The following is a 25,584-nucleotide window of genomic DNA, read 5'->3' as shown; positions in this document are numbered from 1 at the left end:
AGGCTCAGTAGTTGTGACACACGGGCTTAGTTACTCTGTGGCATGTGGGATCTTCTGGGACCAGGGCTCAAACCCATGTCCCCTGCATTGCCAGGCGGATTCTTAACCACTGCACCACCAGGGAAATCCCCCAATGTGATTTTTTAATAATGTCTAATGCAGTGTGTCAATATATGGAATATCATTAATATTTTTCAAATAATCCACACATGATGTTACAACATGGATAAAAGATTTATTCAAGGTACAAGAAAGACTAATTGAATTTAATGTAACAAGAGTATGAAAAATTCATTACATGGTTTCAGATTCCACATTGCAACTTTTAAGAAACTACCACTTGTCGTAAGTTTTGGAGTCGTACCAAAGAAAAATACCCACACTTAAGTGAAGACTATTAAAATACTTCTTTTTCTAATTACATTACTGTGTGAGGTTGGGTTTTCTTCATGTACTTCTACCAAAACAACATATTGTAACAGATTAAATGCAGAAATGAGTATGAGAATCCAGCTATCTTCTATTGAGCCAGATAGTAAAGAGAACTGCAAAATTTTAAAATCATGTCACTCTTCTCTCATTTTTATTGTAAAATAGTTATTTTTCATAAACATATTATTTACGTTAACATGCAATGGGTTTATTTTTATTAATTAAATTAATAATTTTTTTTCTTAGTTTTAATTTCTAATGTGGTAACCTACATAAACAAAGGCTCTTGGTCCTCAATCATTTTAAGAGTGTAAGGAGAACTGAGACCAAAAAGTTTGACAACTTCTGCTATAACGTTACCAGTGCTTCTGATTTGCTAGAAGTTCTCTGCTTTAAAAACAATTCTGCTAATCAAGGGGTCAGTCTCCTCTTTATCCACTACAGGTTCTATACTTATCATTTGTTTAACTGTAAATGATTATTTTCCTGATTTATGACTCCATAAAGCATAGTTTATAGTGTAAACAAAAACATGAAGTACTGAATTCAGCAAGCATGCATAATTACATATTTTTCTGAAAACATTTTTCTCAATGTAAACAATCAATTTATATAAAATCTGTCAATACCTGCTTTGTTGCATCGCGTCTTAAAAATTTCAAAAAACGTTGGCCTCTCTTTGCATCCAATCGGCATTTTTATCTACAATATTATTCCAACGTTTGGTAACGGAGTCTGCAAAAGAGAACACCAAAATACACTTCACAGGAATGCAGTCCTTCTTAAGTGACTCTGAGGTAAAAGCGGAAGCGGGTAAACCTGCCTAAAGTTACATTGTTTATTTACCTCGGTCCCATTCGGGGACAAGAATCGAACTCACAGCGATGAAGAGAGCATTGTATATTTGTGCCGTCCAATAGAGCAGCCACTGGCCACATTCAGCATTTGAAATGTGGCAAGTGTGACTCAAGAACAGAATTTTTAATATTATTTACTCTTTATTAAATTAACTAGTCACGTGTGGCTAGTGGCTGCGCAGTTAGCGAGGGCTATTAGATCAACACCATTCGGCAATTCCCAATCAGTAAATCTTCGTTAACACAGCAGTTACCCGGGGACTAAGTGAGGCAGATACAGTGGGCCACAGGCTCTAAGACATTTTCCAAAATAGCAATATTCCGTGAAAGTAACTTCATCGTGATTCCAATTAAGGAAACTTCAGCTTTCGACGTCTGGGACAAGCGGCGCCCAAAGCTGGGCAATGGAGTCCCCGGGAAGGGGCGGGGCTCGACCCTCCACCCCCGAGGAGCGGGTCCCTTCTCCCCGTCGGTGAGGGGCGGGCAGGGACCAGCGAGGGCCCGAGGCCCGGCTCCCACCCGGGCACCGGAGGCGCTCCCCGCCGCCCGTCTCCACCCCTGCCAACACTAACCGCCTTCAGAGGTGCAGCTGTTTTTGTCCAGAGTAGGCTGACAAAACGCGCGCCGGCACTCAGATCAGAAATCTGACCCCTCAGGCTCCTTTTCGCCGCGACCCACCGCACCAGACGACTCCCAGGGCGCGGAGCCGTAGCAGCCCCACCTCCGCCCAGCGGGTTTCAGACTCTCGCTCCAAAAGCCCGCTCACGGGATACGTCACGCGATGACGCCATGACGCTGCACGCAGCGCGCGCGCGCCACCCGGAAGTCAGACTCGGGCCGGGTCGCCTTCGCCTCCAGTTGTGGACAAGGCGAATACTTGTTCGGCTGCCTGACAGTCAGTTCCGAGCCGCTAAAGACGGAGCTGAGGTGCCCATTCTCTTCTCCTGAGCCTTCAGACTACTAGGCCGCGCTGCTTGGAGGCACCACGCCCTATGTATACTCGCCGCCTCCTCCCCCCTTCTCTCCGCTCCATGTCACGTTTGGGTGGTCGCCCTCGAATGCGGCCTGGGGTCTGTGAAAAGTCTCTGTTTTGTCCTAAGAGCGGGCGTCCCCCAAAGTGGGCAGACGTTAGAAAACCCCAGAGTGGTCCGTGGCTGTGGATAACTCCCTTCCTGGTTGAGTGCTCCCTAAAGAGTGGAAGAGGCTGAGATTTGAAGCCAGAGGATATTGCTTCTAGTCCGCATGTTGCTCTTAGGCAGCAGGATTTCAAAACCTCTGAGCCTGTTTCCCTGCTTGAAAAATTGTGAAACCCACCTCAGGTCTCCTGAAGTGTTAGGCACTTCCCTCTGCAGGCTTCCGTAGTATCCCTGACATTCCTAGGGTACCAAACACCTGTTTTGTGCCTGACTTCCCCTCCAAACTGCCTTGGAAGACAGCAGTCTCATCATTCACAGGGTCTGTGATATGCCTAGCACAAGGCTTAATTCAGGTTTATTGTAATACCTAGAAAGCCTTCAGCTGGATTCTGGAGGTGAGAGGGGCTCATGGGCCTTGCTGCTTTCCCAAGGCTCTTGAGCAGTAAACAGTGGAAGCAACCATGGATTTGAGAAAGAGTGGCCTCTACTTGGTACCTGAGGTGTCATTTTAGTTTGATCATAATCCTTTGCTGTAGTAGGAAGCCTTACCAATACAGATAGATACCAAAGCTTATGATCATCTATGTCTAAATAGCAAAGAAACATGGGCCTGGGATCCTTACCCAATAACAGCTAACACTTAATGAACATCTATGAGTTATTCTGCTTTGCTTTATAAACAATATCACGTTTAATCTTACAATAATCCTATAAATTGGTTAGTATTGTCAGATGGGGAATCTGAATCATCTAGTTAAGTAAGTTGCATGATAAACAAGGCCTAGGTTTCAGTTCAAGTCTGTGTAACTTCAGATACTTAACTACCCTGTGATTGTCTGCATTTAACCTCTAAATCTGAACAATTTGCTGCTTTTCACCTTTTTTGGGGGGGCGGGCCCACTAGAGTGGACTAATGAGAACTGTAGGTATGTCATACAACCCTCTGAAATATATTTTTTCACTATATACACCGTTCCTTGCCCCCCCCCACCCCCCCGCACTCTGCCCATAACTTTATGCTCCTTGCTCCTGTAGTACCAGGTTTTTTACATTCATTAGCTCTGCCATAATATACTTTCTTCCTTATACTCACTCTTGTAGTGCGGCAGCTCAAGTAATTTACTGCTCGTATTGGATGTACAGTATCTTTTAAAACAGGGTCTCTAAAATGGTAAGTCACTGTGGGAATAGTGAATTAATGAATTGCTAATTAAAACATGTGTGTGAATAAGAAGGTAAATGAAAAACAGCTTTGAAAAAAGATTCAGGAGCAGTGAATTGAAAAGACAGAAAAAAGCAATTAGGGATGAGGTGGCAATTAGACCTCCGTAGGTAGGGAGATCGCGTTCCCTCCTCCAATTAGGGTAATAGGAAGCAGCACCCATCAGGATCAGAAATAAATGGAGAAGCTCGGGAAGAACCTGAACCAACTTGATCTGGAGAAAGAGGGGGCGGATGAAGGTGGAAGGCAAAACAAGGACACAAACAAACTGCCCCAGGATATTGCGCTGCGCCTGGGCGCACGGCGGCCGCGGCCGGATGGAGCGCTTGGTCCGTGTTCCCTACAGCTTGTACCCGGGCTATGGGAACACGCTGCCTTTGGGCCAGCCTGGACTCTCTGAGCACAAACAGCCCGACTGGAGGCACAACAACGGTCCCCCCGCTTTCCTGGCCAGGCCGGGGCTGCTGGTGCCCTCCAACGCCTCCGACTACTGCGTGGACCCTTACAGGAGGGCCCAGCTTAAGGCCATTCTCTCCCAGATGAACCCCAGCCTGAGCCTGCGTCTGTGCAAGGCCGACACCAAGGAGGTGGGCGTGCAGGTGAGCCCCCGGGTGGACAAGTCCGTGCAATGCTCACTGGGGCCTCGCACCTTGCGCAGCCGCTCCCCCTGGGGCAGCACGGGGCACAAAGCGCCCCTATCAGCCTGGGGAGTCTATTCGCCAGTGATGGGCCGCAGGGGCCTGGTGCGGCTGCAGAAGGATGGGGAAGACGAGGCGAGGAAGGCGCTTTCGGGTCCTCCCGAGGCCAGCCAGCCGCCGCCGCCGCCACCAACACCAAGGTCGGAAGAGGACCAGCGGGAGGAACTCCGGCAACAGGAGGAGCTGGGGGAGGAAGATGCCTCAAGTCCTCGGGAAAGGAAGAGCAAGCAAGCTCAGGGAGACGCCAGCGAGCCGCTCCGGAAGCCCAGCTTCCAGGTGAGCTTTCTCTTCCCTCGTCTCAGCCCTCTCTTTCCTTTTTTCCATTTCTGGCGCAACGAGAGGAGAATCTTCTCTCGCAAACATGTATTTTACATGTCTTATGTGTATGTGTGTGTGTTTAACTTTTTTGGTAAAATGGGGTGCCAACTTTGAGCCTATGAAAACCCAAAGTTTGGGAACCATAGCTATTGGAAATGAGACAAAGAAGGGTTTCAGGTTTGTGAAATCTGTGATCAGATCTTCGTTTTGTGCAGGTGGTGCCAATGGCCTTGGGGAAAATAGATTGGAAAAGCATGAGAGCAGCTAGAAGCGTCCCAGAGTAATCAATCCTTGAGAGCCGAGTTCACGTAGTGACCTTGAGAATAGCTATGAATGAGATTAAGGAGGCGTCTTGTTGTTTCATATACAAAGCCACAAGGATAGAAGGATCTGGCTTTTTATCCGCACCCCCCCCCTCCCCACCACCCCAAGATAGTAAAGGACTTTTCCTCCTTATTTGCAGTTTTTAGAACCAAAATATGGCTATTTTCACTGTAAAGATTGTAAGACGAGATGGGAGAGTGCTTATGTGTGGTGCATTTCTGGAACTAATAAGGTAAGTAAAAGTGAGTGGGACAAGGGAGAGCATGGGCGGGCACAGGTGCTCCACGGAGGAAGAACATGTTTCCTAATGGAGCATGACCAGAATGCTGTCTCGGTCATCTTGGCAGCCTCCGAGCCAGGCACATAACAGATGTTCAGTAAATGTTTGGGTTGAACTGAATTGGGCTGTCCACAAGAGCTCCTGAGCTCCTGAACCATACCCTGGTGTTATATTTGGTTTGGTAGTTGCACTGGACAAAATGTCCGGTTATTTAAATGAACTCTTGCTCTTGTATACATTGGGACTTGCTATAATCATTTTTTAGTTGGTATATTGTAACAGGTTCGGGCCTTAGCTCTAGAAAATTTCCACTGTCTGTCCACAAGGTGGGGCAATGAGAGAAATAATTTATTGTAAAGGTTAACCTTGAGAGCCTTACTTATTTAGGCTCCCCGCCTTAATTTGAATTAGTTGTCAACATATTTAGGTTGGGAAAGTTTCCACATTTTGCATTTCCGGATTTTCCTGAACCATCAGACTCTGGTCATTAAACACTCTCAGTTTGAGAGCAGTAGGCTGGACTTGAGCAGCTTCTGTCTCCTTTCACTGGGCATGTGGCCTTTATTTCACAACAGTCTACATCTGGTGTCTCGCATTCACCTCTACGAGCATTTGAGTTTGAGGCCCCTGTGCTGTTGCATTTTAGATATTGCTTTTCCTGCTTAAGGACTGTACAGGGAGAGGATAAGGAGGCATGCTACGACCTGAATGAAAACTTGTTTTTTTTTTTTTTTTTTTAACCCTAGCCATTTACTAGACCCTGGAGGTGAATAGATTTTTAAACTAAACTAAAATTACTTTCCTTCTCTTGCCAAAAAAGAAACAGTGTGTTTAATTCAAACACTGGTGACACTAGGAAACAAAGAACAAGACATAGAACTCATCCTGGAGAAATTTATTGATAGGAGTGATGCAGACAAAATGATATTTGGTGGTATACGCATTGGCACCCGTGGCATGGAAGTGGTACAGAAATGATACAGGAGGGGGACGATTAACCCTGTCAGAGGGAAGGCATCTTGATGGCCAAGCAGGATTTTAAAGGTTTATAAATAGGAGTTCACCAAGAGAGGAAGGGAGAGAAAGTGCACAAGAAAATGCACAAAGCCTGGAAACCATGTGTGTTGGTGGGTAACTATAAGTAATTTAAATTTCAAATTGAGAAATACTGAAAAAAAATGAAAAAGTAGGGGCAAATAGACCAGGACAAAAGGAGCAGGTCAAGGGTTCTGCCTGCACAATGAATAAAGTTATAATAGCTACTTCTCACTGAAGACTTTTACTGTGGTACTTTGTGTACATTATTGGGTAGTTGTCAGAATTATAGAAAAAGGAAGTGGTATTGTCTCAATTTTACAGGTAAGGAAAATGAGGTTCAAAGAATAAGAAAAAATGACTGATAGCACTAGAAGAACTTAAGACTTCAGCATAGAGGTTGGGCAAAAGCAAGCTGCAAGGTGAAGGAATGGATTACTTAGGATCTGGAAGCCTAGAGTAAATATAAACTTGTATAAAAGACAAATTTCTCTTTAGGTTTATTTCAAACAACTCTGTTGCAAATGCCAAAAGAGTTTTAACCCTTATCGAGTAGAAGCAATCCAGTGCCAGGTAAGCAAATAGAATATTTCCATCGTATCTATAATGTTTTCATTCTTAAGCATGAAGCTTCTGTGGCAAAATGTTAGGATTTGATAGACTTAGATATCTGTACAGGAGTGTTAGGTTTTCTGTATGTTTGAATTTTTATAATATTTTAGAAAAAGCATTCTAGGTTTTTTGGGGGGGGGGAAGGGGAAGGTTTACTCTTAAGTTGCCTTATGTGGTGTGTTTATGTATGTGGTGTGTTTTTCCTCAAACACCCTGTGTATAGTTTGCATGTAATAATTTAACAGGTAACCTTTATTAAGCTTTTACTATGTGCCAAACTTGAGGCCAAGTGCTTTTCATTATCTTCTGTAATCTAACCTTTGAGGTAGATGTTATTCCTATGATACAGACCAGAAAGCTAAAGTTCAATAAGAAAATAACTTGCCCAAGTTTGGACAGATAGTATTAGAGTTGAGATCAGATTCCATGGTGTCCCCAAGGTCTAGGATGTCACAGAATTCGATGAGCTCTTACCTAAAACAGGTTGCAGGAGACATCTCTTGAAGCTTTTCAGAAAAGTGTGACATAGTTGATTTTCATAATCAAGAATTTTTTTTAACCTAAATCCTTCACTTACTTAAAAACATTTTTATACTACTAAGAAATAAATAACTTAAAAAACTAGTCTAATCGTTTATAAATGATTTATCTTTAGATTTTCTAGTCTGACATTCTCATTTAGTCTGTTTACTATAATTACTTTGGATTTAAATATATTTTCTTACTATTATACTCCTTTTTCTTGTGTTCACTTGAATTGATTTTTTTATATCCCCCCCCCCCATTATCTTGGATGGATATCCAATATCTTGGCAGTTATTCATTCTTTAATGTTCATCTTACAGCATGATTCTTTAACAACTTATGTAGACGTTGATAAGTCAATCTCACCTCTCCTTGACAATGCAGTGACCTTAGGTCACACTAACTCCTTATCACTTCATCCAAACTTCTTTGCTGCTATTGTTGTATGTTAATTTTAAACTTTAAAAGACATTATTTGTTATAGTCATAATTAATTTAGCTTTAGCTGCATATTTACCCTTTCTGCTGCTCTCAGGTCCTTTTTGTATCTGGGACCACTTTCCTTTTACCTGAAGAACACATTTTAATATTTCCTGTAATGCAGGTCTGAAGGTGACACATTTTATTTTGTCTAGATAGCTTTTTTAAAGGATATTTTTGCTGAGTGTAAAATTTTTAGGTTGACAGTAGATTCTTTCTGCCCCTTAAGGATCTGACCTTCATCGTTTCTGCAGAGTTGGCTATTGGTCTTATTGCAGCTCCTTTGAAGTAATATATCTCACTTTTTCTCACCTTCTTAAGTCTGTTTGCTTTTAAGATATTTCTCTCTGCTTTGGTTTTCAGCAGAGAGAAATTTACAGAAAATAAATTTTACAATTTATACCCAATTGTAGTTTCTTTGTATTTATCCTGCTTACAATTCATCGTGTTTCTTGAATCTGTAGCTTGAAGACTTTTATCACTCTTGGAAAATTATCAGCCATTATCTTTAAAATATTACTTCTACCTCCATTCTCTCTTTCTTCTAATTACTCATATTAGACCTTTTACCATATCCCTTATCTCTTTTATGCTCTTTTCTGTTTTTCCTATGCTTTTGTCTCTCTTTGCTTCAGTTTGTTTAGCACCTACTAAACTATCTTCCATTTCTCTAATTTTTCCTTCTGCTCTTTCCAATCTGCTGTCAAACCTACCTATTCAGTTATAGATTTCAGTTACTGTGTTTTTCAGTACTAGAATTTTTATGTCTTTTTAAGTGACGTCCAGTTCTCTGTTGGAAATATCAGTCGCATCTCTTTGAACATATTAAACATCATTTTCTTAAAATCTGTACCAGAAAACTCCATTAATTTAATCCTCTGTGGTCCTGTTGCTATCCTCTTCACATTCCTTGGTTTTCGAGTATGTTGTTCTGTCTCCTTATATACCTGGTTACTTTTGAGTGCTATATATTGTATATGAAAAATTATAGTGATAATAATAATAATAATTCGAGGCCTAGGATAGTATTGTTTTTCACAGAAGACTTGCTTCTGTTGGGCAGATGGGAACACTAGCAATTTCAGATTACTATTTTCCAATCAGGGTTGAGCTGTCTTGAAACTGGGCTTCAGCAGTTGAAGGCTGGTCAATTTTTGGTTCATTCTTATTCTTAGGGTGTAGCCTTTCAGGGCCCTTCAGGGTCCCAGCACAAAACCTGAATTGTTTACCAGGTCTCTCCTATTTTGACATATTTAAGATTATCCCTCAGCCTCATCAACTTGTTAAACTCATTTTCAGCTTCCTGTTGTCTTTCACCTCTTACAGAATTGCCTTTAGAGAGAAAATAGTCCCAAATGTCAGGCTCATCTCTATTTCTGGGCTTCCTCCTCTGATACTTTGGTAACTCTCCAGTGCCTTCAAGTAGTTCTTGTTTTTAATTATTATCTTCTCTGCTCAGCTTTTCTTGTTGTCCTAAGTAGGAGATTTGGTCAAAACTACCTAATCCACCATTACTAAAACCAGAAACCTACCTTTAGACTAAATCCTGATTTTTTTTTTTAACTAAAAAATTTGTTTTGAATTAAGCCTTTTCTTCATTATAAAGGTGATATGAGGATTAAGTGAATTTATATAAAGTGCTTGGAGCAGTACCTAGAGTAAACAACATGTGAGTATTGCTGTTAGAATTTTCTTAAGGATGCATACTCATCAACAGGAGAGTGGAAGATGTAATTGCAGTACAACATTTGATAAATCATATCTGAGACACTCATTTGGAAAATAAAAATGCCTATTTTCACAATATAAAAGGTAAAGCTTGACTTACTCTTTTTGGCTATGGACATATGCAGAAAATAGAGCAGTGATTATAAATTTTCAAAGATTAGCAGGGTTGGGAAGGTGGACCAGGGTAGTATACCAGTCTCCATGGGGTGTGATTTTTATTTATCGGAAGACAGAATAGGATAATGGTTAAAAACACTTCAAATTCCAGCAGAGATTAGGCATGACTGGAAGGAAAACATGTAGCTTCCTCTAGAGCACCCCTCCCTCCAGTTGTGACAACCAAAAATCTCTCCAGATATTGCCAGATGTCTGCTGGTAGGTAAAATAGTACTGGTTGAGAATCACTGCTCTAGTATTTTTTAAATGTTCCAGTCTAGGTAATCAAATCACTTAATACCCACTGCTCACTCCCACCTGGCTACAAATGTAGAAACCTGCATAATGAAGAGACTCTACAAAGCTCTTTTAAACCTTTTCTCTTGTATCTTCTGGACTGGCTCATCAATGTTCTCTTAAATATCGTCTTTGATCATTCATTTTGAAAAATGCATGACGTTTAGTGGGCTGTGAGTGTTTTTGTACAACTAGGTCTTGGACTTCTCATAGGATTCAAAGGAGGAAAAAGATATCGGGGATGGGGTGGTGCGGAGAAGTATTTTCGTTTGAAGGCTACATTTGAAGAACTAATTTGATCATTTAGTCCCCAAACTGTTGCTTCTTTTCAAAAGACCTGTTCAAAGTCTCGTTGTTCCTGTCTTCAAAAGAAAAGACACATCGATCTAAGGAGGCCTCATCGGCAGGAGCTGTGTGGCCGCTGCAAAGACAAGAGATTCTCCTGTGGCAATATTTACAGCTTTAAATGCATCATGTGACAGGCAGCATGCTTCGTACGGGACACCTGAACTCTTCTTGTAATTTACTGTATAGTTCCTCTTTTGCACCTTGGCTCTGACCTGGTATTGGAAAATGGTTTAGGCTTTTGTACTTTTTGTAGGTGGTATAACAATTGTCGATGTGAATAGAATAAAATAAATGCATGTAAAATAGACCATGAAGACACATTAATTGGTGATCCCAGGGTAAAAACATCACTAAAACATTGGGAAAATGGTAAATCCTATCACTAATATGAACGGAACAATGAAGAGGAACAGTCATTCATTTGACAAATTTTTGTAAACTGGGTGTTCTAAGTGCTAGGAATATAGAGACAATCAGGAGCAAGGTCCTTGCCTTCAAGTATACTTAATCATTATAGCAAATGCATAAATAGTACTTAGTATATGCCAGGCATTGATGTTACTCATCACAGCAGTCTTATTATACTCCTTTTTAATAGATGAGGAGAGGGAGCCACAGGGAGGTTACAGGGTAAAGCCAGAATTTGAACCTAGGTAGACTAGTACATTCTCCACGGCTTTAGATTTACTTAGATTTTTTTCTCAGATTCAGATGTGTTAAGTGCAATGAAGGAAACGGGGCTATAATAGAGTGACTCTTTTATAAAGAGTTGTTGAAGAGAGGTGACATGAGAATTGAGACCTGCTGGATGAGGGGGAGCTGGGAGAAAGGAAGATGAATTTGATCCAACAGAACAGCAAGAGCAAAGACCCTGCGCTGGGCTGGGACATGTACTTGGTATGTTTGAGGAACAAGAGCCCCTGAGGCTCAAGTCATGCATAGGCTGGAGAAGGCAGGTCTCAGGTCAAGCATATGGCAGCCCATGTGAAAGGGTTTAAACAAGGCACTGACAACAGATTCTTTCTATAAAAAACTTACTGCTATGAGAGAATACCAGGTAGAGTGGAAGGAAGGAGACCAGTTAGGAGGTTAATGAATGCACGAGCAAAATGATGGCTTGGAAAAGAGTGGGTGGCCATTGAGATAGAGAGAAATATATGAATTCCAGATAGTGTTTGAAAATGTAATGAACAGGATTAGGAGTGGGTGATGGTGAAATAAATGATGACTTTTAGATTTCTTTGAGCTCTGGGTTGGATGGAACTGAGAGGTATAGCAGGAACATATTCTGGACTCAAATTACCTAACTTCAAATCCTCGGTGTGATACTTAGGAGATGTATGATTGTGGGCAAGTTACTTATGCCCTCTCTCTCAATTACTCTTCTGTAAAATGGGGACAATAATAGTAACTGTCTCTTGGTGGTGGTGATGTGAGGACTAAAGCAGCTGTTACATATTAAGCACTTAGGTTACTACCTGTAACAGGTATTCAGTAAACTTAGCTGTCCTTTTTCGGTGGGGCTATATAGTGAGATGGGAGAAGGCTTCTGTTTTCAACATTAACTTTGAAATATTTGAAACTCCATCCAAATGGAGACGTCATGTAGGCTGTTGTTTATATGTATCTGGAATTTAGGAGGGAGGTAAGAGCTACAGAGAGAGAGATTTGGAGATTAAAAAATCTGTAGTCACTACCAAATGTAAAAGAGATAGCTAGTGGAAAGCAGCTGCATAGCACAGGGAGATCAGCTTGGTGCGTTGTGACTATCTAGAGGGGTGGTATAGGGAGGGTGGGAGGGAGATGCAAGAGGGAGGAGATATGGGGATATATGTATACATATAGCTGATTCACTTCATTATACAGCAGAAACTAACACAACATTGTAAAGCAATTATACTCCAATAAAGACGTAAAAAAAAAAAGTCCATAGTACTGGGAATTCCTTGGTGATCCAATGGTTAGGACTCTGCACTTCCACTGCAGTGGGCCTGGGTTCCATCCCTGGTCGGGGAACTAAGATCCCACAAGCCGAGCAGTGTGGCCAAAAAAAAAAAACAAAGTATGTGTATGTGTGTGTATATATATATATAAAATTATAAAATTTAAAACTGTGAGCCCTGATGGTGTCACCTAGTAGGAGAGTACAGCACAGGGCCCTGGGGCACAGCAACAGTTAGAACAACAATTCTAAAACTTTAATGTCCCAGGAATTACTTGGTGATCTTGTTTTTTGTTTTTTTAATTAAACGAGTCATTTAATTAGATTTCAACTATAATTAATAACTCTTTACCCTGTGTTCCCTACCATAAGTTGACTCTGTTTTTAGCTTAACTTATCTTTTCCTCCTTGTGCATTGGGTTTTAAGTTAGAACTTTTATGGTAATTATTATGGCACTGCCAGTTCTACTGACCTATGATGTGCTTTTCCCAAAGCCTCTGATATTCAGCTTGTATCCAGATTGCCATTTTTATTTTTTTTTTGTAATTTTAATTTTATATTGGAGTATAGTTGATTTACAATGTTGTGTTAATTTCAGATATACATCAAAGTGATTCGGTTATATATATATCCATTCTTTTTCAGATTCTTTTTCCTTATAGGTTATTACAGAATATTGAGTAGAGCTCCCTGGGCTATACAGTAGATCCTTGTTTATTATTTTATATATATTAGTGTGTATACATCAATCCCAAATTCCTAATTTATCCCTCCCCACCAGCTTTCCCCTTTGGTAATCATAGGTTTGTTTTTGAAGTCTGTGAATCTGTTTTTGTTTTGTAAGTAAGTTCATTTGTATCATTTCTTTAAGATTCTACGTATAAGTGATATCATATATTTGTCTTTCTCTGTCTGACTTACTTCACTTAGTATGATAATCTCCAGATCTATCCGTGTTGCAGCAAATGGCATTATTTCATTTTTTATGGCTGAGTAATATTGCATTGTATATATGTACCACATCTTCTTTATCCAGTCGTCTGTTGATGGATATTTAGTTTGCTTCCATGTCTTGGCTACTGTAAATAGTGTGGCAGTGAACATTAGGATACATATATCTTTTCGAATTATGGTTTTCTCCAGATATATGCCCAGCAGTGGGATTGCTGGATCATATGGTAGTTCTATTTTTAGCTTTTTTAGGTACATGCATAGTGTTCTCCATAGTGGCAGTACCAATTTATATTCCCACCAGCAGTGTAGGAGGGCTCCCTTTTCTCCACATCCTCTCCAGCATTTACTGTTTGTACACTTTTTGATGATGGCCATTCTGACTGCTGTGAGGTGATATCTCATTGTAGTTTTTTTTTTTTCAACACCTTTATTGGAGTATAATTTGTTACAATGGTGTGTTAGTTTCTGCTCTATAACAAAGTGAATCAGCTATACATATACATATATCCCCACATCTCTTCCCTCTTGCATCTCCCTCCCTCCCACCCTCCCTATCCCGCCCCTCTAGGTGGTCACAAAGCACCGAGCTGATCTCCAGGTGCTATGCGGCTGCTTCCCACTAGCTATCGGTTTTACATTTGGTAGTGTATATATGTCAATGCTACTCTCTCACTTCGTCCCAGCTTACCCTTCCCCCTCCCCATGTCCTCAAGTCCATTCTCTACGTCTGCCTCTTTATTCCTGTCCTGCCCCTAGGTTCTTCAGAAACTTTTTTTAGATTCCATATATATGTGTTAGCATATGGTATTTGTTTTTCTCTTTCTGACTTACTTCACTCTGTATGACAGTCTCTAGGTCCATCCACCTCACTACAAATAACTCAATTTCGTTTCCTTTTATGACTGAGTAATATTCTGTTGTACATATGTGCCACATCTTCTTTACCCATTCATCTGTCAATGGACACTTAGGTTGCTTCCATGACCTGGCTATTGTAAATAGTGCTGCAGTGAACATTGTGGTACATGTCTCTTTCTGAATTATGGTTTTCTCAGGGTATATGCCCAGTAGTGGGATTGCTGGGTTGCATGTTAGTTCTGTTTTTTAGTTTTTTAAGGAACCTCCGTACTGTTCTCCATAGTGGCTGTATTAATTTACATTCCCACCAACAGTGCAAGAGGGTTCCCTTTTCTCCACACCCTCTCCAGCATTTATTCTTTGTAGATTTTTTGATGATGGCCATTCTCACTGGTGTGAGGTGATACCTCATTTGTACTTTTGATTTGCATTTCTCTAGTGATTAGTGATGTTGAGCATCCTTTCATGTGTTTCTTGGCAATCTGTATATCTTCTTTGGAGAAATGTCTATTTAGGTCTTCTGCCCATTTTGGGACTGGGTTGTTGGTTTTTTTGATATTGAGCTGCATGAGCTGCCTGTATATTTTGGAGATTAATCCTTTGTCAGTTGCTTCATTTGCAAATATTTTCTCCCATTCTGAGGGTTGTCTTTTTGTCTTGTTTATGGTTTCCTTTGCTGTGCAAAAGCTTTTAAGTTTCATTAGGTCCCATTTGTTTATTTTTGTTTTTATTTCCGTTTCTCTAGGAGGTGGGTCAAAAAGAATCTTGCTGTGATTTATGTCATAGAGTGTTCTGCCTACCTATGTTTTCCTCTGAGAGTTTTATACTGTCTGGCCTGACATTTAGGTCTTTAATCCATTTTGAGTTTATTTTTGTGTATGGTGTTAGGGAGTGTTCTAATTTCATTCTTTTACATGTAGCTGTCCAGTTTTCCCAGCACCACTTATTGAAGAGGCTGTCTTTTCTCCATTGTATATGCTTGCCTCCTTTATCGAAAATAAGGTGACCATACGTGCGTGGGTTTACCTCTGGACTTTCTATCCTGTTTCATTGATCTATATTTCTGTTTTTGTGCCAGTACCATACTGTCTTGATTACTGTAGCTTTGTAGTATAGTCTGAAGACAGGGAGCCTGATTCCTCCAGCTCCGTTTTTCTTTCTCAAGATTGCTTTGGCTCTTCGGGGTCTTTTGTGTTTCCATACAAATTGTGAAATTTTTTGTTCTAGTTCTGTGAAAATGCCAGTGGTAGTTTGATAGGGATTGCATTGAATCTGTAGATTGCTTTGGGTCATAGAGTCATTTTCACAATGTTGATTTTTCCAATCCAAGAACATGGTATATCTCTCCATCTATTTGTATCATCTTTAATTTCTTTCATCAGTGTCTTATAATTTTCTGCATACAGGTCTTTTGTCTCCTTAGGTAGGTTTATTCCTAGATATTTTTTCTTTTTGTTGCAGTGGTAAATGGGAGGGTTTCCTTAATTTCACTTTCAGATTTTTCATCATTAGTGTATAGGAATGCAACATTTCTGTGCATTAATATGTATCCTGCTACTTTACCATTCATTAGCCCTAGTAGTTTTCTGGTAGCATCTTTAGGATTCTCTATGTATAGTATCATGTCATCTGCAAACAGTGACAGCTTTATTTCTTCTTTTCCGATTTCGATTCCTTTTATTTCTGCCTTTTCTCTGATTACTGTGGCTAAAACTTCCAAAACAGTATTGAATAATAGTGGTGAGAGTGGGCAACCTTGTCTTGTTCCTGATCTTAGTGGAAATGGTTTCAGTTTTTCACCATTGAGGACAATGTTGGCTGTGGGTTTGTCATATACGGCCTTTATTATGTTGAGGTAAGTTACCTCTGTGCCTACTTTCTGGAGGGGTTTTTTCATAAATGGATGTTGAATTTTGTCAAAAGCTTTTTCTGCATCTATTGAGATGATCATATGGTTTTTATTCTTCAGTTTGTTAATATGGAGTATCACATTGATTGATTTGCATATATTGAAGAATCCTTGCATTCCTGGGATAAACCCCACTTGATCATGGTGTATGATCCTTTTAAGGTGCTGTTGGATTCTGTTTGCTTGTATTTTGTTGAGGATTTTTGCATCTATGTTCATCAGTGATATTGGTCTGTGGCTTTCTTTCTTTGTGACATCTTTGTCTGGTTTTGGTATCAGGGTGATGGTGGCTTCATAGAATGAGTTTGAGAGTGTTCCTCCCTCTGCTATATTTTGGTAGAGTTTGAGAAGGATAGGTGTTAGCTCTTCTCTAACTGTTTGATAGAATTCGCCTGTGAAGCCATCTGGTCCTGGGCTTTTGTTTGTTGGAAGATTTTTAATCACAGTCTCAATTTCAGTGCTTGTGATTGGTCTTTTTATATTTTCTATTTCCTCCTGGTTCAGTCTCAGAAGGTTGTGATTTTCTAAGAATTTGTCCATTTCTTCCAGGTTGTCCATTTTATTGGCATAGAGTTGCTTGTAGTAATCTCTCATGATCCTTTGTATTTCTACAGTGTCAGTTGTTACTTCTCCTTTTTCATTTCTAATTCTGTTGATTTGAGTCATCTCCCTTTTTTTCTTGATGAGTCTGGCTAATGGTTTATCAATTTTGTTTATCTTCTCAAAGAACCAGCTTTTAGTTTTATTGATCTTTGCTATTGTTTCCTTCATTTCTTTTTCATTTATTTCTGATCTGATCTTTATGATTTCCTTCCTTCTCCTAACTTTGGGTTTTGTTTGCTTTTCTTTCTCTAGCTGCTTTAGGTGTAAGGTTAGGTTGTTTATTTGAGATGTTTCTTGTTTCTTAAGGTAGGATTATATTGCTATAGACTTCCCTCTTAGAACTGCTTTTGCTGCATCCCATAGTTTTCGGGTCGTCGTGTTTACATTGTCATTTGTTTCTAGGTATTTTTTGATTTACTCTTTGATTTCTTCAGTGATGTCTTGGTTATTAAGTAGTGTATTGTTTAGCCTCCATGTGTTTGTATTTTTTTTTTACAGATTTTTTCCTGTAATTGATATCTAGTCTCATAGTGTTGTGGTCAGAAAAGATACTTGATAGGATTTCAATTTTCTTAAATTTACCAAGGCTTGATTTGTGACCCAAGATATGATCTATCCTGAGAATGTTCCAGGAGCACTTGAGAAGAAAGTGTATTCTGTTGTTTTTGGATGGAATGTCCTATAAGTATCAATTAAATACGTCTTGTTTAATGTATCATTTAAAGCTTGTGTTTCCTTATTTATTATCATTTTGGATGATCTGTCCATTGGTGAAAGTGGGGTCTTAAAGTCCCCTACTATGATTGTGTCACTGTCGATTTCCCCTTTTATGGCTATTAGCATTTGCCTTATGTATTGAGGTGCTCCTATGTCAGGTGCATAAATATTTAAAATTGTTATATCTTCTTCTTGGATTGATCCCTTGATCATTATGTAGTATCCTTCTTTGTCTCTTGTAATAGGCTTTATTTTAAAGTCTATTTTGTCTGATATGAGAAATGCTACTCCAGCTTTCTTTTGATTTCCATTTGCATGGAATATCTTTGCATCCCCTCACTTTCAGTCTCTATGTGTCCCTAGGTCTGATGTGGGTCTCTTGTAGACAGCATATATACGGGTGTTGTTTTTGTATCCATTCAGCCAGTCTATGTCTTTTGGTTGGAGCATTTAATCCATTTACATTTAAGGTAATTATTGATATGTATATTCCTATTACCGTTTCTTAATTGTTTTGGGTTTGTTATTGTAGGTCTTTTCCTTCTCTTGTGTTTCCTGCCTAGAGAAGTTCCTTTAGCATTTGTTGTAAAGCTGGTTTGGTGGTGCTGAATTCTCTTTAGCTTTTGCTTGTCTGTAAAGCTTTTAATTTCTCCATCGAATCTGAATGAGATCCTTGCTGGGAAGAGTAATCTTGGTTGTAAGTTCTTCCCTTTCATCACTTTAAATATGTCCTGCCACCCCCTTCTGGCTTGCAGAGTTTCTGCTGAAACATCAGCTGTTAACCTTATGGGGATTCCCTTATATGTTATTTGTTGCTTTTCCCTTGCTGCTTTTAATATTTTTTCTTTGTATTTAATTTTTGATAGTTTGAGTAATATGTGTCTTGGCATGTTTCTCCTTCGATTTATCCTGTATGGGATTGTCTGTGCTTCCTGGACTTAACTATTTCCTTTCCCATATTAGGGAAGTTTTCAACTATAATCTCTTCAAATATTTTCTCAGTCCCTTTCTTTTTCTCTTCTTCTTCTGGGACCCCTATAATTCGAATGTTGGTGTTTTTAATGTCCCAGAGGTCTCTGAGACTGTCCTCAATTCTTTTCATTCTTTTTTCTTTATTCTGCACTGTGGTAGTTATTTCCACTATTTAATCTTCCAGGTAACTTATCCGTTCTTCTGCCTCAGTGGTTCTGCTCTTGATTCCTTCTAGAAAATTTTTAATTTCATTTATTGTGTTGTTCATCATTGTTTGTTTGCTCTTTAGTTCCTCTAGGTCCTTGTTAAACGTTTCTTGTATTTTCTCCATTCTGTTTCCAAGATTTTGGATCATCTTTACTATCATTATTCTGAATTCTTTTTCAGGTAGACTGCCTATTTCCTCTTCATTTGTTAGGTCTGGTGGGTTACTGCCTTGCTCCTTCATCTGCTGTTTGTTTCTCTGTCTTCTCATTTTGCTTAACTTACTGTGTTTGGGGTCTCCTTTTCGCAGGCTGCAGGTTTGTAGTTCCCATTGTTTTTGGTGTCTGCTCCCAGTGGCTAGGGTTGGTTTAGTGGATTGTGTAGGCTTCCTGGTGGAGGGGACTAGTGCCTGTGTTCTGGTGGATGAGGCTGGATCTTGTCTTTCTGGTGGGCAGGTCCACGTCCGGTGGTGTGTTTTGGGGTGTCTATGGCCTTATTATGATTTTAGGCAGCCTCTGTGCTAATGGGTGGGGTTGTGTTCCTGTCTTGCTAGTTGTTTGGCATAGGGTGACCAGCACTGTAGCTTGCTGGTCGTTGATTGGAGCTGGGTCTTGGTGTTGAGATGGAGATCTCTGGGAGATTTTTGCTGTTTGATATTACGTGGAGCTGGGAGGTCTCTGGTGGACCAGTGTACTGAACTCAGCTCTCCCACCTCAGAGGTACAGGCCTGATGCCCGGCCAGAGCTCCAAGACCCTGTCATCCACATGGCACAGGAGAAAAGGGAGAAAGAAAGATAGGAAAAGAACCTTATTAAAATAAAAAATAATTATTAAAAATAAAAAAGAATTTTAAAAGTAAGAAAAAATAAAGAAAGAAGAGAGCAACCAAACCAAAAAACAAATCCACCAATGATAAGAGGCACTAAAAACTATACTAAAAAAAAAAAACCCCAACAAAACGGACAGACAGAACCCTAGGACAAATGGTAAAAGAAAAGTTATACCGACAAAATCACACACAGTAGCATACACATACACACTCACAAAAAGGGAAAAAGGAAAAAAATATATATATCGTCACTCCCAAAGTCCACCACCTCAATTTGGGATGATTCGTTGTCTATTCAGGTATTCCACAGATGCATCAAGTTGATTGTGGAGATTTAATCCACTGCTCCTGAGGTTGCTGGGAGAGATTTCCCTTTCTCTTCTTTGTTCGCACAGCTCCTGGGGTTCAGCTTTGGATTTGGCCCTGCCTCTGCGTGTAGGTCGCCTGAGGTCATGTGTTCCCCGCCCAGACAGGACAGGGTTAAAGGAGCAGCTGATTCGGGGGCTCTGCCTCAGGCCGGGCGGAAGGAGGGGTACGGAATTCAGGGCGAGCCTGCAGAGGCAGAGGCCGGTGTGACGTTGCACCAGCCTGAGATGCACCGTGTGTTCTCCGGGGAAGTTGTCCCTGGATCACTGGACCCTGGCAGTGGCGGGCTGCACCCGCTCCTGGGAGGGGAGGTGATGCGAGTGACCTGTGCTAGCACACAGGCTTCTTGTTGGCTGCAGCAGCCGACTTAGAGTCTCATGCCAGTCTCTGGGGTCCGTGCTGATCGCCGCGGCTCGCGCCCGTCTCTGGAGCTCGTTTAGGTGTTGCTCTTAATCCCCTCTCCTCGCGCACCAGGAAACAAAGAGGCAAGAAGAAGTCTCTTGTCTCTTCGTCAGCTCCAGACTTTTTCCCAGACTCCCTCCCGGCTAGCTGTGGCGCTCTAGCCCCCTTCAGGCTGAGTTCACGCCGCCCGCCCCAGTCCTTTCCCTGGGATCCGACCTCTGAAGCCCAAGCCTCAGCTCCCAGCCCCCGCCTGCCCCGGGCGGGTGAGCAGACAAGCCTCTCGGGCTGGTGAGTGCTGCTCGGCACCGATCCTCTGTGCGGGAATCTCTCCGCTTTGCCCTCCGCACCCCTGTGGCTGCACTCTCCTCCGTGGCTCCAAAGCTTCCACCCCACCACCCCTCATCTCCGCCAGTGAAGGGGCTTCCTAGTGTGTGGAAACTTTTCTCCTTCACAACTCCCTCCCAGAGGTGCAGGTCCCATCCCTATTTTTTGTCTCTGTTGTTTCTTTTTTCTTTTGCCCTACTCAGGTACATGGGGAGTTTCTTGCCTTTTGGGAGGTTTGAGTTCTTCTGCCAGCCTTCAGTAGGCGTTCTTTAGGTGTTGTTCCACATGTAGATGTATTTCTGATGTATTCGTGGTGAGGAAGGTGATCTCCACGTCTTACTCTTCCTCCATCTTGAAGCTCCTCCAAACACTTTTTTTTCCCCTCATTTTAGTTTTGATTTGCATTTCTCTAATAGAGATGTTGAGCATCTTTTCATGTGCCTCTTGGCCATCCGTATGTCTTATTTGGAGAAATGTCTATTAGATCTTCTGACCATTTAAAAAAATTTTTTCTAATCATTTAAATTTTTATTGGTTTCAGTAAAGAATATAACATATAATTCAAAGTGTTTAAAGAATGTAAACTAGAAACAATTTAATAACCTCCATTCTGATTCTAATCTCCTTTTAGTCATGGGTTAGTCTAACTCAGGCTTTTTTTTTTCATTTTGCTAAGTATTGTATTTTTAATTTTTTAAATTTTTTATATTATATTGGAGGATAGTTGATTAACAATGTTGTGTTAGTTTCAGGTGAACAAGAAAGTGATTCAGTTATACATATATCTATTCTTTTTCAAATTCTTTTCCCAATTAGGTTGTTACATAATATTGAGCAGAGTTCCCTGTGCTATACAGTAGGTCCTTGTTGGTTATCCATTTTAAATACAGCAGTGTGTACATGTCAATCCCAAACTCCCTAATTATCCCCCACCCCACCCTTCCCACCAGTAACCATAAGTTCATTCTCTAAGTCTGTGAGTCTGTATCTGTTCTGTAAGTTCATTTGTATCATTTTTTTAAGATTCTGCATATAAGCAATATCATACAGTATTTCTCTTTCTCTGTTCACTCAGTATGACAGTCTCTAGGTTCATCCATGTTGCTGCAAATGGCATTATTTTATTCTTTTTAATGGCTGAGTAATATTCCATTGTATATATGTACCACATCTTCTTTATGCATTCTTCTGTCAGTGGACATTTAAGTTGCTTCCATGTCTTGGCTATAGTGCTGCAATGAGCATTGGGGTGCATGTATCCTTTCAGACCATGTTTTTCTCTGGGTATATGCCCAGGAGTGGGATTGCAGGATCATATGATAGCTCTGTTTTTAGTTTCTTAAGGAACCTTCATACTGTTCTCCATAGTGGCTGCACCAATTTATATTCCCACCAACAGTGTAGGAGGGTTCCCTTTTCTCCACACCCTCTCCAGCATTTACTGTTTGTAGACTTTTTGATGATAGCCATTTTGATTGGTGTGAGGTGATATCTTGTAGTTTTGATTTGCATTTCTCTAAAAATTAGTGATGTTGAACATCTTTTCATGTGCCTCTTAGCCATCTGTATGTCTTCTTTGGAGAAATCTCTATTTGGGTCTTCTGCCCATTTTTTGATTGGGTTGTTTGTTTTGATGATATTAAGCTGCATGAGCTGTTTGTAAATTTTGGAGGCTAATCCCTTGTTGGTCACATCATTTACAAATATTTTCTCTTATTCTGTGGGTTGTCTTTTCATTTTGTTTATGGTTTCCATTGCTGTGCAAAAGCTTTTCAGTTTAATTAGGTCCCATTAGTTTATTTTTGTCTTTATTTCCATTACTCTGGGAGACAGATTGAAAAGATACTGCTGTGATTTATGTCAGAGAGTGTTCTGCCTATGTTTTCCTCTAAGAGTTTTATAGTGTCCGGTCTTATATTTAGGTCTTTAATCTATTTTGAGTTTATTTTTGTGTATGATGTTAGGGAGTGTTCTAATTTCATTTTTTTAAAATATGTAGCTGTACAGTTTTCCCAGCACCATTTATTGAACAGACTGTCTTTCCTCCATTGTAAAGTCTTGCCTCCTTTGCCCTAGCTTAATTGACCGTAGCTGCATGGGTCTATTTCTGGGATTTCTTTCCTATTCCATGGATCTATTTTTCTATTTTTGTGCCAGTACCACACTGCCTTGATTACTGTAGCTTTGTAGTATAGTCTGAAGTTAGGGAGCCTGATTCCTCAAGCTTCATTTTTCTTTCTCAAGATTGCTTTGGCTGCTTGGGGTCTTTTGTTTCTCCATACAAATTTTGTGATTTTTTGTTCTAGTTCTGTGAAAAATGTCATTCGTCATTTGATAGGGATTGCGTTGAATCTGTAGATTACCTTGGGTCGTATAGTCATTTTGACAATATTGATTCTTCCATTCCAAGAACATGGTATATCTTTCCATCTGGTTGTGTCATCTTCGATTTCTTTCATCAGTGTCTTATAGTTGTTGGAGTACAGGTCTTTTGCCTCCTTGGCTAGGTTTATTCCTAGGTATTTTATTTTATTTTGATGTGATGGTAAATGGGATTGTTTCTTAATTTCTCTTTCTGATCTTTCATTGTTAGTGTATAGAAATGCAAGAGAATTCTGTGTATTAATTTTGTGTATCCTGCAACTTTACTGAATTCATTGAAGAGCTCTAGTAACTTTCTGGTTAGCATCTTTAGGATTTTCTATGTATAGTACCATGTCATCTGCAAACAGTGACAGTTTTACTTCTTCTTTTCCTATTTGGATTCCTTTTATTTCTTTTTCTTCTCTGATTGCTGTGACTAGGACTTCCAAAACTATGTTGAGTAAAAGTGGTGACAGTGGACATCCTTGTCTTGTTTCTGAACTTGGAGGAAATTCTTTCAGCTTTTCACTGTTGAGTATGATGTTAGCTGTGGGTTTGTCACGTATGGCCTTATATGTTTAGGTATGTTCCTGTTATGCTTACTTTCTGGAGTGTTTTTATCATAAATGGGTGTTGAATTTTGTCAAATGCTTTCTCTGCAACTATTGAGATGATCATATGGTTTTTATTCTTCAATTTGTTAATGTGGTGTATCACACTGATTGATTTGTGCATATTGAAAAAATCCTTGCATCCCTGGGATAAATCCAACTTGAACATGGTGTATGATCGTTTTAATGTATTGTTGGACTTGGTTTGCTAGTATTTTGTTGAGGATTTTTATGTCTATCAGTGATATTGGCCTGTAATTTTCTTTTTTTTTGTGGTGCCTTTGTCTGGTTTTGGTATCAGGATGATGGTGGCCTCATAGAATGAGTTTGGGAGTGTTCCTTCCTCTGCAATTTTTTGGAATAGTATCAGAAGGATAGGTGTTAGCTCTTCTCTAAATATTTGTTAGAACTCACCTGTGAAGCCATCTGGTTCTGGACTTCGTTGGAAGTTTTTCAACTTGTAATTGGTCTGCTCATATTTTCTGTTTCTTCCTGGTTCAGTCTCAGGAGATTGTACCTTTCTAAGAATATGTCCATTTCTTCTAGGTAGTCCATTTTATTGGCATGTAATTGCTTGTAGTATTCCCTTATGATCCTTTGTATTTCTGTGGTGTTAGTTGTAACTTCTCCTTTGCATTTCTAATTTTACTGATTTAAGCCCTCTCCCTTTTTTTCTTGATGAGTCTGGCTAAAGGTTTATCAATTTAAAGAACCAGCTTTTAGTTTCATTGGTCTTTGCTGTTGTTTTCTTCATCTCTATTTCATTTATTTCTGCTCTGATCTTTATGATTTCTTTCCTTCTACTAACTTTGGGTTTTGTTTTTTCTTCTTTCTCTAGTTACTTTAACTGTAAAATTAGGTTGTTTATTTGGGATTTTTCTTGTTTCCTGAGGTAAGATTTTATTGCTATAAACTTCCCTCTTAGAACTGCGTTTCCTGCATCCCATAGGTTTTGGATCATCGTGTTTTGTTTTCCCTTGTCTCTAGGTATTTTTTTGATTTCCTCTTTTTTTTTTCTTTTTGGCCGCACCACACAGCTTGTGGGATCTTAGTTCCATGATCCAGGGATTGAACCTGGGCCCTTGGCAGTGAAAGCGAAGAGTCCTAACCACTGGTCTGCCAGGAAATTTGCTGATTTCCTGTTTGATTTCTTCAGTGATCCATTGGTTGTTTAGTAACATATTGTTTAGCCTCCATGTATTTGTTATTTTTACCATTTTTTTCTTGTAGATTTCTAATCTCATAGTGTTGTGGTCGGAAAAGATGCCTGATATGATTTCAGTTTTCTTAAATTTACCGAGGCTTTTTTTATGGCCCAGCATGTGATACATCCTGGAGAAAGTTCCATGTGCACTTGAGAAGAATGTGTGTTCTGCTGCTTTTGGATGGAATGCTCTATTAATATCAATTATATCTATTTGGTGTAACGTGTCATTTAAGGCCTCTGTTTCCTCATTGCTTTTCCATCTGGATGATCTGTCCATTGACGTAAGTGGGGTGTTAAAGTCCTCCACTACTATTGTGTAACTGTTGATTTCTCCTTTTATGGCTGTTAGCATTTGTCTTATATATTGAGGTACTCCTATGTTAGGTGCATATATATTTACAATTGTTATGTTTTATTCTTGGATTGACTCCTTGATCATTATGTAGTGTCCTTCTTTGTCTCTTGTAACAGTCTTTATTTTGAAGTCTAATATGAGTATTGCTATTCCAGCATTCTTTAGATTTCCATGTGCATGCAATACCTTTTCCATCCCCTCACTTTCAGTCTGTATGTGTCCCTAGATCTGAAGTGGGTCTCTTGTAGACAGCATATATATGGGTCTTGATTTTCTATACATTCAGCCAGTCTATGTCTTTTGGTTGGAGCATTTAATCCATTTACTTTTAAGGTAATTATCAATATGTATGTTCTTATTGCCATTTTCTTAATTGTTTTAGGTTTTTTTGGGTTTGTCTTTTTTCTTCCTTTCCTCTTCTCTTCTCTTGTAATTTGATTATCTTTAGCGTTGTGTTTGGATTCCTTTATCTTTTTTGTGTTTGTATCTATTGTAGCTTTTTGGTTTGCAGTTACCGT

General features: G+C 39.9%; 2 protein-coding genes across 3 annotated transcripts in view; one reads left to right on the top strand and one right to left on the bottom strand.

Annotated features, from left to right (window-relative positions):
* The window catches only part of BRCA2 (BRCA2 DNA repair associated), a 53,959-nt gene extending 51,957 nt beyond the window's left edge, over positions 1-2,002 (bottom strand). For both annotated transcript variants that reach the window (XM_036831186.1, XM_036831187.1), the window contains exons 1-2: positions 1,862-2,002; positions 1,062-1,167 (exon numbers count right to left, since the gene is read on the bottom strand). In XM_036831186.1, the coding sequence (XP_036687081.1) occupies positions 1,062-1,128 (67 nt within the window). In that variant the 5' untranslated portion in view covers positions 1,129-1,167; positions 1,862-2,002. The remainder of the gene's footprint in view (positions 1-1,061; positions 1,168-1,861) is intronic.
* Positions 2,003-3,744: 1,742 nt separating this feature from the next.
* Positions 3,745-10,755, top strand: ZAR1L (zygote arrest 1 like). Its single transcript, XM_036831884.1, has 4 exons — positions 3,745-4,621; positions 5,127-5,219; positions 6,801-6,875; positions 10,436-10,755. The coding sequence occupies exons 1-4, from the start codon at positions 3,881-3,883 to the stop codon at positions 10,577-10,579; spliced, it is 1,053 nt and encodes a 350-aa protein (XP_036687779.1). The 5' UTR covers positions 3,745-3,880; the 3' UTR covers positions 10,580-10,755.
* The last annotated feature ends 14,829 nt before the right edge of the window (positions 10,756-25,584 follow it).

The sequence above is a fragment of the Balaenoptera musculus genome, chromosome 18, assembly GCF_009873245.2.
Source record: "Balaenoptera musculus isolate JJ_BM4_2016_0621 chromosome 18, mBalMus1.pri.v3, whole genome shotgun sequence".
In the NCBI taxonomy this organism is placed as follows: Eukaryota; Metazoa; Chordata; class Mammalia; order Artiodactyla; family Balaenopteridae; genus Balaenoptera; species Balaenoptera musculus.
The sequence above is the reverse complement of the archived record's forward strand: the minus strand, read 5'-3'. Positions and strand labels throughout refer to the sequence as shown.